General features: G+C 45.7%; 1 protein-coding gene across 1 annotated transcript in view; it reads left to right on the top strand.

The window, feature by feature from the left end:
* Positions 1-13,575, top strand: part of UROC1 (urocanate hydratase 1) — a 36,458-nt gene that overhangs the window by 3,157 nt on the left and 19,726 nt on the right. The window contains 6 exon segments of the mRNA XM_015588987.1: positions 4,949-5,083; positions 6,194-6,282; positions 7,203-7,266; positions 7,677-7,805; positions 7,942-7,995; positions 11,760-11,848. Coding sequence (XP_015444473.1) covers positions 4,949-5,083; positions 6,194-6,282; positions 7,203-7,266; positions 7,677-7,805; positions 7,942-7,995; positions 11,760-11,848 — 560 coding nt within the window.

The following is a 13,575-nucleotide window of genomic DNA, read 5'->3' as shown; positions in this document are numbered from 1 at the left end:
AAGAGAAACCTAGTAGGGCTTCTCCTAGGTGGTCTTGGCAACATGGGCAAGGTTCTTAGACTGAGAAATCTGAAAAGGCCTTTTGATGACAAAAGGAGGCAGTGAGTGAAGATGTAGACCCAAGGCTATCCAAAGTATATTGGAGGTGTAAGCCCAAGCTGGATGCAGAGCTTAGATAGCCAGGTCCAGCCTGGTTATAGAGAACCCTAAATGCCAAGAACAGTGTGGACTTTATCAGATGAGTAATGGAAAGCCTGTGAAGGTTTCTGGGTGAGAACATGACCTGCTGCTTAGCAATATTCCCCCAGAGAGTGCAGAGGTTTCTACAGAGTTCCCAGGGGGATCAGGTGTGCAGAGGCCCAGCTGGAGGAAACAACTGGCAACTTGAGGGCCATGAGTATGGGAGATAATCATTTTGATAGCTAACCCTCATATGGCACATAGGTTTGCCAGACACTGTTCTAGGCATGTCAGTTCAGTTAGTCCCAAAGACAGCCCTGTGTGGTATACGCTGTCATTGCACTTTTTTCACAGAGAGGGAACAGAAGACGCTCAGAGAGGGGATGCATGCTTGTGTTACGTAGCGGATGCTCTGGTTCAGACTGAGGCTTGGGGATCAGGAACACTGAAGCAGCAGCCCTGGAGAAGCTCCCTGTCCCCTGCTAGAAAAACATGAGCCACAGTTTGGACCCAGGAAGTCGAGCCAGAGCTGGTCGAGGGCCTAAATGGGGCTGGGCTAGAGGGGTGCAGGGATGGGGGTGATTCAAACAAAACCAAGCTGATTGGATCAAGGCCGTCATTTTGGCAGAAATAGTGCCAGTCAAAAATTGTCAGGTGCGTGATATTTGCCCTACAGGCTCATTGCCAGGTTAGAATGAAAGTAAGGCATAGGTCATGTTCCCTCTCTATTTCTCCATATCTCTCTCTCTCTCTCTCTCTCTCTCTCTCTCTCACACACACACACACACACACACACACACCAGAGTTGCAGGTTGGTTTCCTTGTAGGTGACCAGCCTCCGCCCAGGAAAGGTTTAGTCTTGGCAGAAGTAACATTACATCCAAGATAGGATTCTGTCACTGTCTTCTTAGTTTCCTAAGGCTGCTATAACCAGTCACCACAGCATAGTGGCTTAACACAGAACCTTTTATGAATTAATCCTCTGGCCCTTAAGGGTACAGGCCACTGACCTTGTTAGGCAAAGTCGGGGGTAAAGGGGTCTTTAAATATTCTGTCTAATTTATGTGTCTTGAATATACCTGATTTCACCAATAAGAACACATTTCTCTCACACGTTGTATAATTAACAGATCACAATCTCAGCAGTGGAAACCCATCTCTGACATTCTGTATGCTGCATAGCCCACCATAGACTGAGATGTGAAGAGCAGACGTGCTTGTGGTAGCATTGTGTGATTAGTATGGCAGTGGACTACCCGGAGTGGTCTCAAGTGGGGCTCCTGCTGGGTCTCCCTACGCATACTTTGGCATTTGATATTAAACTGAAGACCTTCAGACAAAGAAGCTGCAAAGCTAGGGAGGGGCAGGAAGCAAGAAATACTCTCCAGGTTTTGGCTTGGTCTTTAAAGAACAGGTGGGTAGAGGCCTGGCACTGTGTGCTGGGCAGTGCGCATTATCTCATCTAATCTTTCCAACTACACAGCTCAGTAGGCCATGCCGAGAGATGAGGAACCTGAGACAAGGCTGGCTGCCCAAGCTCACACAACTAGTAAGTGGCAAGGCCAGGGACAGATTCAGCTGTGCCTGCTGTTCCGTGCTCATCAGGAAGTGGCTGACCCCATCACTCCACCCAGCCTGTCCTCGCTGAGCTTCCTCCCCTGCTGAGTTACCAGGGTTGTCCCCCACCCTTGGCCTGCCCAGCCCTGCTGCAGGACCTAGGGCAACTCACACAACCTGTCCTAGCACATTTTCTCATCTCAGTGCTGAGAACTGCCCACCCCGCTTAAGAGACTTGGAGTATTAAATCCAGGCCAACAAATAGAGCTGCTTCTTTTTTAATTTTTCACTCAAGAAATAATTACTGCATGCCTATTATGTAACTCTAGACATAGGGGATAAAGTTATTGAACAAAAATAGAACAACTTTCCTAAATTAAGTACACACATGAAATTGCAGATTTAAAAAAACATAATTTATCCTGAAAGAGAAAAGAAAACTTAATGTAGCATAGTTGACAATAAGACATGTCTAGGCTAAATTACTGAATTTGGGGGATAAAGAAAAATTCAGCAGTGCTAAAATGTAAATCTTATACAAGGGAAGAATAGGCAAAGAGTTTTTGTGCTGCATTTAGGATTCTGGGAATTGCCAGAATCCTCTTTATGATTAGGGAACATGTGCATAAACACATCGTTTTAGAACAGATTGAAATTTTTTACAGCCTTTAAATATGTTTCATAGAATGACTGAATCATTTCTATTAACTGACACAATTTAAAAATCATTAATTTTGACAGAAACCTTTGTTGTGTTTTTGATTTATGTGATTATCTAAACAATGTTGCAAAAGCATCAGGGACAGTTAAATCAGGCCTTCTTCATCTAGCACCTTGGCAAAATATCAAGTTCAGCCCCAGTAATGAAGCCTGCATTTCTGTGAGAACAGTGAATACAGTAGTTTCAGACTACAGCTGCCACCTCTTATCAGTTTAGGGTGTCACAAGTAATATTCATTAGAAATAAAAGTTTACTTGTCAGAATAGGATAGAATATAGTAGAACCCTTGTAGTAAAGTTAAGTCTTGTGTAAAGTGAAATTTGTGTATGATATACATATGTGAAACTTTTTTCTTAATGTTTATTTCCTCTTGGCAAGCTTTGATTAGAAGCTCTACATCAGTAAAAAAAACAAAAAAACAAAACAAAACAAAACACACAACCTTTGTGCTGAGGTATAACATGCACAGAAAGCAGCCCAAACCCCACATGCACAGGTGTGTACCTCCTAGGTGCACAGACAGAGGGAATGGGCCCCAACCTGAGAAGGTAACCTCTGTCCTGACTTCTCACAGAATACCTTAGCCACGCCTGCTCTTGAACTTCGTGTCCATGTAGTTATGCAGTACGTCCCTTTTGTGTTGGCTTCTTTCATTCAACCTGTGGGCAGAAGGTTCATCCCGGCTGCTGGATGTAGTTGTGGATTGTTCATCCTCCTTGCTGTCCTTTAGTGGTTTCCAACGTGAGATCACCAGACCAGCAGCAGCAGCATCTGGAACTTGTCAGAAATATAGAGTTGCAGGGTGAGTCCAGCACTCTGGGTGATACTGATGCTTATTGGCCTTGAGAGACCCCTGCAGGGACATATTCCTAGCCTCTGTTCTTAGGTGAGAAATTCATATTTCTGATCAGTATTTTTTCCAAGAGAGGAAGGAATATATGTTTTTATTCCACGTGAAACTTAAATGAGGGAATGGCTCTGCAAACCCTTTTGAGGTTCTGAGACTCCATGAACTGGCGTTTTTCTCCCTTGCCTGCTCTTGCCCTCTGCTCCCTCCTGAATTGTCCCTCTCCTTCTCTCTCTTCCCACCCACCTGCCCCTAAGGTCCCAGTGACACCCCTGTCATTCAGTCCTGGGGACATGTGTTAGCCCATTATATTGACCTCTGAGCACACTGGACAGGCTGTCCTTCCTGTCCTAGGCCTCTGCTCTCAGCCTCCAGAACATTCATGCCCCTGGCTGGGCTCCCAGCTCCCAGTCTTGCTGGCTGACACTTCTGCCCTGCCCAAATGCTAGTGTCCTCAGGGCCCAGTGCTAGGACCTTGTATTTTCTCCTGTCACCTTCTGCATTCTAGTGTCCAAAGCCCACCTGTCTTCTCTGAGTCTCCTACCACCTCTCCCCTCAACAGACACGCATTGAAGGAACGAGTGAGTAAATTCACCACACCCACCTCCTCATCTCCCCTCACCCAAAAAGTGGTTTGACGTCCATAGTCATCTTAATGAATAAATGGCCTCAACATCCTCTCAGACACCAGGTCATCATCCTATGCCCCTCCCCTACTTTGCCTGCCTCTACCCTCAGGATCCAGTCTGGGTATTGGAAGGAAGAGCACTATGAAGGAATCTGTCAAGACTCTGGCCCTCCTTGAGCTTAGCAAGAGAGATTGTAAGCAAGGAAGGAAACAGACAAATCAGAGTGCCTGCCAGTGAAAAGCTCCAGAAGGGAACTAAAGCTGGAAGAGAGTCTGGGAGTCAAGAAGGTAAGGTCAGGCAGGCCTCTAAGGAGGGGGCATCTGGACTGAAAACAGAATGAAGCGTGGGGCCCTCCAAGAGAAGGCAGGGTAGCTGAGAGGGATTAGGCAGAGGGAAGGTTAAGTGCAAAGGCCCTGAGGCAGGACCAAGAACATCAGGGATGTCTAGAGAAGAGTGATGGGGAGTGGGGGGTGGGGGGGGAGGCGGACCGTGGGAGTTTGGGCTGCTTTCCCTAGTTGGATAAGAAACCCTTAGAATGTTTCTTGTGTCTCTGGCTTCAGGCTCTGCCTAGGCTTCCCAAGATCTGGCAGAGTCTCACTCCCAGGACTGCAGGTATAGCCCAAGTTTACTTGCCAAGCTAGGTCTTGGTGGAGAGTGCTTCTCTGCACTTGCACAAAGTGCCTATGGGCTCCTGGGAGGTCTACTCTCACACCCCTTGATTTTACATCTTTTACTGTAGCCACAAGCTTCAGGGCAGGACCATGTCTGGTCCTTGCCCAGGGTTAAGCAGCTTGGTCCCCAGTAAGCAAGGTTCTTCTTGGGAAGGCTTCATAGAGGAGGTAATGTTGTAGATGGGCCTAGGGCGAAAACTAGGCAGTCTCTGGGTGAGGTCACAGGTTTCTAAGTGGAGCAGGGGCAAATCCAGGTGAGGAAAGATGGCCCGTCATGGAAGCCTCATGATGCTTGGCCTGGAGCCCCCCACCCATAATGCCCCTCTCCACTCTCCTCCCTTAGCTGGCACTGAGGAATGCCCTGCAGTACTTCCCCCCGGATGTCCAGGAGCTGCTGGCCCCAGAGTTTGCCCAGGAGCTGCGACTGTACAGGCATATCTATATGTACTGGTTCTGCCCCTGCATTGAAATGAGGTGAGTGCTGGTGAGTGCAGCTTCAAAGAACACCCAGAGTGAGAAGGGAGGGAGCTAGGAGGAAATGCTGGAAATCAGTAAACCCAGAGAATTAGCAGAGACAGGGAAATCAAGGTTGTCTACACTAGGAAGCTCGTGGATGTGGCATGCTTAGTTGATGCCCTTCACACAGAAAGAAGAGGTGGCAGCGTTGTCATTTGTGGAGGTCTGCAGCCTAGAGTTGGCTGAAGACCTCAAATCTGACTGGAAGATGGAGGAATCCTTACCAGATAGGTCCCTCTGGCCTACTGTCCTGGGCAGTCAGTCTCGTGTAATTCTGGAGCCAAACTGTATACAAAATCTCTTTCTAAACTCCATGTCTTATTGTCCTGCAAGAGGGCGAGGAGAGCTTTAGAGGGCACTGCCAGTGTCTTCAAATAGCTCAGGCTTCCCATCTGGGCTCTCAGGCTGAACTGTGCACAGCACTGGAGGCCTTGTAAAAGCACGGTGGCTGGGCCTCACTCCACATTGCACAGTCAACAGTTCTGGGGTGCAGTGGGAGGTTCTGCCTCTTGCAGTTCCCAGATGCTTCCGCCCTGCTCAGGTATCACACTGAGCACCCTTGCTCTTGGATATGCCAGAAGCCCAGACTTGCCTGTGACCACCCCAGGGAATGGCATTCTCTCAGGAAAGCAGAAACTATGTCCCCTCATTCCTGTTGGGGCCTGCTGGCCCAGCATCTACCCTAGAATTGGTGCCCAGGAGCACTGGTGGTATGAATGAAAAAGAGAATGAATAAGCTGCATCTGGAGTAGAGGCATCAGGAAAGTAGATATCAGCTTTGCTTCAAAGTCAGCATTCTCCCAGCTGGAGCCTGCTGAGAAGGGAAAAATGGGTGCCCAGGTTGGGTAAGGGCCAAACTCCCCATCGCCGGAAGGGCAGGGGTACAACGGAGCAGATTGGCCTTGGTTCCTGCTGGGAGCTCCCAGGTGACTTCTGCAGGATGCCAGGTCTTGCTGTTCACACCTGTGTGGCCAAGGATTGGGCTGTGGCTGGGGGTTGGGGGAGGTGGGCCTGAGATTTAGCAGGAAGGAAGCCTCCCATCATCATGCCTGGTGGCTGGACTCCCTTATAGGGCCTACCCATTGAGCAGTACCCTTGCAGGACAAAAGCTGCAGCAGCCATCATGCACATGATTATGAACAACTTGGACCCCGCCGTGGCCCAGATAACGGACAGGGAAATTGAGGCATGGGGACCAGCATTGTTCAATCGAAATGTAATGTGAGACACTCGTGTAATGTGTTTAAGCTTTTTATTTAGAAATAATGATAGATTCACAGGAAGTTGTAAAGATAGTGCAGAGAACACATACCCAGCACCCCCTGGGCTGATTATTCTGTAACTATAGCACAGCACCAACACTAGGACATCAACATTGGTACGGTGGAAATGCGTGATTTTAAATTTCCTCATAGTCACATGAAAAAGCAAAAAGAAATAGGTTTATCCTGATATATCTGAAATATTATCATTTTAACATGCAATCAAAAATTTATTGAGATATTTTACAATTTTTTCTTAAGTCTTTGGAATCAATGGTGTATTTTATACTTAGAGCATGTCAGACAAACCACAGTTCAAGTGCCTGATAGCCACAAGTAGAGGACACAGGTCTGGCCACATGTGCCTGTCACAAGCCTCCTTGAGAGCCAATCTGAACATCATATCCCATATTTGAGAAAGAATAGCCTTTGAGCAGTGAGTGTCCAAGTATTATATGTGAGGGTGATTTCATCCTAGAATGTGACCACCCTGTCTAGTGATGAGAGCTTCTTCAACCCTGACCCTGGCCCCAGAACCTGAACACAGATGGACCCCTGACATTGACCCGAGGCTGAGTTCCCAAAGTGACCTCAGACCCAGCTCTGTCCCTCACTCCAAACTGAGCCCTTATCTCTGTCACAGATGGACCAATGTTCCTGCAGAGACCACTGTCCTTGGGCCTCATCTCTTCTGGCTTTTCTCTTTGTCCTCACCACTCCTTCTTCAAGGGCCATTGGCCACCTTGCCCCGTTGAGCCCCGCACAGGCGTGGGGGCCCTCCCTTCCCAGGTCACCATCTCAGACGACACCATGTCTTCTCCAGTTTCCCCAGGAGCTCGTAACCTATGGAGGAAATGAGCAGATATTCAGGAACGGGGCTCAGGTACGCTGGACTATGTGGCCTGGCCCCCATGCCCAGGCCTTCCCCCCACCGTGTCCTCTGGCCTGGAATGAGGTTACAAACCCATGGCTCCAGACTCAGATCTCTGCTTCTGGGATCTGAGAAGCAGAGATGTGATCTCTACAAACCCATGGCTCCAGACTCAGATCTCTGCTTCTCTGATGCCTGAGATCACAGCACTGGATGCAATTTGGGGATGTTAAAGGTCCTAAGGGCAAGAATGGCATTACTGGAGGCAGTAGGAGCCACTGAAGTATAATAGAGGCCTGGAGGGACAGGGCACTGGGCAGGACCATTGGGGCCTGGGGATCTCTCAGCGCCTAGGCGGTGGCTTGGGGCCTGCTGTGGTGCCCCTACTTACAGAGTCCTTCATGCTTCGTTCTCCCCTGCAGTTCTGGCTGATGCTGTCCTACTTGTCCCAGATGACAGAGGAGCAGACCTTGGTTATGTACAGCAGACACTCACTGGGCCTCTTCCCAAGCAGCCCTGGGCCCCTGAGGCTGGTCATCACCAATGCGATGGTGGGTCCTAAGACAGCTGGGCATGGCACTGGCCCAAGGGGAGTGAGGAGAGCCAGGTGCTCCCGACAACTGCTTACTCACAGTTTCTAAGAATGCTGTGCTGCACCCAGCCCTCAACTCCATCCCTCTTTTCCAGGTCATCCCCAACTACTCTTCCAGAACAGAAATTGAGAAGCTCTTTGCCATTGGGGTTACAATGTGAACCTATTTCTGTTTATATCATATTATTTCAGTAAATATCATATATTTCCACCTTAGCCATGGTTTATTACAAAACAATGTAGCAATATTAAATACAATTTTGAAAAACAATCACAGCACTATAGCACAATTCTTATTTATATACTCTCTAGTAGTTTTTATGAATATGCCTATAATTGTTATATACTTATAAGTGAGTGAATGTACAATTTGAATCCTGCTTTTTATAACATTTTGTTATGAGCAATTTCAAATATACATAAAATTGGAAGAATTAACAGTGAGCACCAAAATTCTGTGATTAATGCACTACCAAACTCACCTTATCCTGTATCCATCTATCTACCTATCCATCCCTCTGTCCATCCATCTGTCCAATTTTGGTTTTGATGCATTTCAAAGTAAGTTGAAAATATTATGGCCTGGAATTCAATATTTGTTTATGGTTTTGTTTCTTGTGAAGTGAAATTTACACATAATGAAATACACACATCTTACATGCACCATTTGATGAATTCTGACAAATGAATGCATCATAGCAACTCAAACCCCATCAAGATGCAGAACACTACCATTTCATTTGTTATAAAATTAATGCATGTTCCAGGTTGAAAACTTGATTCTCTCAGACATTATAAAGGTCACTACAATAAAAAAGAAACCCCTCTCCTGCCCTAGACTCCCCAGTTCACAGTGTCCCCTTCATCCTTTCAAATATGTCTTATGCATGTGGCTACAGATTTAGATAATTAGAACATTACAATGCCTCTGCACTTGCCTTCTCCCTTTGACAATATAGTTTGGATATTGTTCCATTTCAGGAAACAGAGGTCTAACTTATTCTTGTTTTACCTGCAGTGTTTAATTGTACCATAATTTGTTCAGACCACTTGCCTCCTGATTTGGCTTGTTTCCAGTTCTTTGGGATTATAAAGAATGCTACAGTGAATGCCCTAATCTGTACACCTTTGTGGATCTCTGGGAGTGATAATAACAATGTAAAATGTGATCAAGTCTGTAGTATTAGAAGCCAATTAACCAGGCCTCAGGCTAATACTTTATAATATAATCATAATAGTCATCGCCATTTGTTGTTCTTGGATTTATAGATTTAATCCTCCACACAATTCTCTGAAATAGGTACTCTTATTAACCCATTTTGGGGAGGAAGAAACTGAGGCTTAGAAACTCAATTTTTTTTTTGTTGGTCATGAGTAGTTACTGTTGCTGTTACTTTTATTATGAGGTCTGCAGATCTCTGCTGTACCTATACACGTGGCCATGGGGGTAGAGGGATTGGGTCTGCATCCTGGCTATGCTGTCTCCTAACTGTGACCTCCAGCAAGTCACTGTGCTTCTGTTTCATTGATACTGGATGGAAGTTTAAAGAGGGTGGAGTTGCAATCAGACCTGGTCTGGCCGCACCTAAGGGTTGACCTCAGGTGCTGTGGACAATTATTTAGAGAAAAGATGCAATTCACCAGTGGAGATAAGAAAAGGTTTAAATGTACTGTATAAGAACTCTGAGAACTACTAACTAAAGCAAAACCTTTTCACTGTTGGGCTGACAAAAAAGAAACTACAGATATAGTGGCCAGGAGGGCTACATCTAGCGACTAGGATCAAGTGGAGTAAACTTTGATCCTACAATTTTACTTCCAAAATTTATCTTGGGAGCAGCAGTACAGGGCATCAGTTGAGCACCAAAGATCAAGCCAGAAGGACTTAAAATCAGTTCTCAGCTCTGCTGTGTATCCCTGTATAACCTATCTGTGAAGAGGGAATATTAATGAGTTGTATGAGAATTAATGAAATTATAAAGGTGACACCCTTAGCATACGGCACAAAGGGTGACCTTGGGCATTCTGCTTGACTGTATGCAGGCCTACCAGGGAAAACACCCCATGGCATGAGTTAGGGAGCCCATACTGCCCTGGATGAATGTTGATTAGCATTATTCTCTTATATTGCGTAATATTCATATGACCTTTTAAGGTAAGTGTACTGCTTCCCCATTTTTTGGAAAAGGAAGCAGAGTTTCCAACGGGTCCAGTGCCTTGCCTAAATTATGAGATAAGCTTGTTACTTAGACACAGATCTGTAAGAATCAGGATGTACCCCTGACCCAGAAGAGAGAGAGGGCTGGGGAAGTTGCTTGGAGACAGGAACCCAATAGAAAAGAGATAGTAACTTGAAATTTACAAGGGAGAAAAGCAAGTGGCAGTAAGCCCTTGAGACTCTCCTTACCTCGCCAGTCCTCAGGGAAGAGTAAAATTAAGGCAACAGCAAAATGCTGTCATCCCCCCATCACATTGCCAACAATTCGAATGTTTGATAATATCAAGTGATGGAAACAGGCATGCTCATGTATTGCTGGTGACAGTCACTTTGGAATTTGACAGCATCTATTAATATTTTAAATGTTTGCCTGGATGACCCAGCACTTCCCCTTCTGGTTTCTACCCAGGGAAGCAGATATGAGGTGGCTCACTGCAACATTGTTCCTGTAGAAATTGGAGTCATCCCAATGATTAATAAGAGAGAGAACATTCTGTGGCTTTTGATACTGCATACTTGGAGCCATGCAAAGGAATGAGAAAGGTCTGTGAGTGCCGAGGTAGAAAGGGCCCCACAGGCCTTGTGTTTAGGGGAAAAACAAGCTGCAGAAACAACACCTACAGAATGCGGCTATTTATGTAAATAATACTGATAATAATAACCCCTCATGCAAAAGAGTGCTGTAAACGGGTTCACTGAAGTCGAACTTGCTCACAGCACATTGCGCAGATCTGGAGTGCGCATAACTGTGCCAAAACCTCTTGCTGGAAACCAAGCCCCACCCTCACCTCCTATAGCTTCCTGCCTTCTTTGTTGCAGGTAGACTCCCCAGATGAAGGTCGCTGTATGTGGTATGAATAGAATCCGCAGAATGTGCTTTCACAGACAGTTCACAGTCAGGTGGGGGAAACAGACAAGTCACCCATCAGGAGAGGGGAGTGTAGGCTGCTTTCCCTCAGTGGCTGTCACAGCTTTCTTTGGTAGTGCCAAGGATAGGGAAGCAGAAAAGGAGGTGAGTGGCTCTAAGAAAAGCCTTGGTGATACACACCAGTGTGATTTGCACTTAGTTGATACTAAACCTGTGACATACATAGGTGTACTTGTTAGGAGCCCATTTAGTTTCAGGTAACAGAAAACCAAGCTATGATAGTTTCCACAAATAGGGTTTTATTTTTCTCACATAACCAACAGTGCTGGCATTAGTTCAGCAGCTCAGTGATGTCAGGGCCAATATCTCTAGATTCTTTTGGGTTTCCCTGATGGTTACAAAATGGCTGCCCTATCTATATTCAAGGCAGGAAGAAAGGAGAAGGAGAAGTACCAGCTATGGCTAACTCTATTTTAGTAGGAAAATAATGTCTCAAAACTCCTTCCTTTACCTCACTGGTCAGTATTGGATCAAATGGATGTTCTTATCTACATGAGAACGTAAAACAATGGAAAGGATACTTGTGATTAGCTTGGACAGGGCTTGCCTCCTGGGGCTGAACACAGCGTCACCCTAAACACAGTCCAGGTTCTGTTGATAAGGAAGGCAGAATAAAGAATGAATATAGGAAAGCAGCTCGTAGTGTCTGCCCTGACACTGTGTTATAAAAGTGGGTGATCTACATGGAGGCATGGCACCTACCTAGTGAAGAGTGACACACCCAGGGGTGATCTGTAACTAGGTGGCCTTGTGTTTCATGGTCACAGGTGGATGAAGCCACCGTCCTGAAATGCTACCAGCAAGGCTGGCTGATGGAAGTGACCGACAGCATGGACAAGTGCATTGAAAGACTCAGGTACAATGCTTGATAAGTGAGCACAGAAAGTGGGGAGGCTCTGGGAAGGGACCCAGAAGCTGGGCTGCTTTGCGTGGGCCTGTTCAATGCCTGAGACCTGGCCGCAGGTGGCCATCGCACCAAGTGACTGCTAAGATGGTACAGTAGGAGGTCATGGGAAGGATCTTCTAACATCTGTTTCTCACTGGTCATTATTGCTGATATGTAGGACACCCCTGGGTTTGGTAGTCAGATACTTGGTTCTAACAGGTTTTCAGTCATCCTCTTGGTGTTCCCAATACTCAACCACAGTTTCACAAAGAATATGTCTTCTACTTTTCACTGTTGTGGCCTCAGAGCTCAGCCCAGAGCCTGGCACATAGTAGGAGCTCATCGAATCTGTTGGGGAAATATAAATCTTTGAAAGATAGAGCTTTCCCTCAGTGTGACTCCATCAGGTCCAGCCTAAGTCCATCTTCTTCCCCACTTAACGCTGTGATTGCCTGTGCAGTATCAGGGGCAGCATTTCCCCTCCTGCTTGATGTCTTCTAAGATACTTTAGTGGGACTATGGTGGGGAAGACTGCTCTGGGGCTGCTGATCAGATGCCATTTTGGAAGAATCCTCCCAACAGATTTGCTTTACAGAACTGAGCCTGTATGGGGAGGATGCATCTACGCTGTGGCTCTCCCCCCTGGCTACAATATTTTAGCTGAAGGGGGTTAGTATGAAAATGTTCAAGTACACACAGAATTTGAGAAATATTCCCATTTCCAAGATGGGATACTATTTGACATAGCTCTTTCTAAAATGCCAGTTTGACCACGTTGCACCTGTGTGTAAACTCTCAGATAACTAGCTCTCCATTTAATTACAGGAAAAATTCTGAATTCCTACTATTCCATTAAAGGCTCTTACCTGATCTGGCTCCTATCCCTGTTAGTGCTGGTTAGCATCATGAACACACACACACACACACACACACACACACACACACACACACACACCTGAACACTGTCATGCAAACACAAATACTCACTTGCACACACATGCACGTGCACACACATACACTTACTACACACACACTCCAACCACTGATATTTTTGTCATCTTTAAATATTTCTTTCATCTTTCTCTCCCTCTTGTCACACACACATGCACACACGCACACATACACCTTCAAACTAGTTTAACAAACTACCTTAAGCAACCTGTCTCATCATATCTCTGCCCCCTAAGCTAGATTTCTTTCTGTCATCACATATTTGACCCCTTTTACCCCATCTACCTCCTCTTACCCACTCCTCCCCTACACTCTGGTAACCATTAGTATATTGTCCATGTTCATGAGTATCTGTTTGTTTGCCCTGTTTGTTTGTTGCTTTTAGGTTTATATCCTACATATAAGTGATATCATAGGGTTCTCAACTTTTTCTGTCTGGCTTATTTCACTTAGTATGATTATCTCAAGGTCCATCCATGTTGTCACCAATGGTAAGATTTCATTCTTTTATATGGCCGAGTAATATTTCATTGTATATATGTATAATTTCTTTGTCTAATCATCTATTGATGGGCACTTAAGTTGCTTTGTTTTGGATTTCTTCAGATAAATAGCCAGAATAGAATTGCTGGCCATATGGTAGTTCTATTTTTATTTTTTTTTGGAGGAATCTCCACAATGTTTTTCCACAGTGGTTATACCAATTTGTAGTCCCACCAACAGTACACACGTGATCCCTTTTCTTC

The sequence above is a fragment of the Pteropus alecto genome, unplaced genomic scaffold (genome assembly GCF_000325575.1).
Source record: "Pteropus alecto unplaced genomic scaffold, ASM32557v1 scaffold124, whole genome shotgun sequence".
NCBI classification, from domain to species: domain Eukaryota; kingdom Metazoa; phylum Chordata; class Mammalia; order Chiroptera; family Pteropodidae; genus Pteropus; species Pteropus alecto.
Note: the sequence above shows the minus strand (reverse complement) of the source record. Positions and strands in the feature narration are given on the sequence as shown.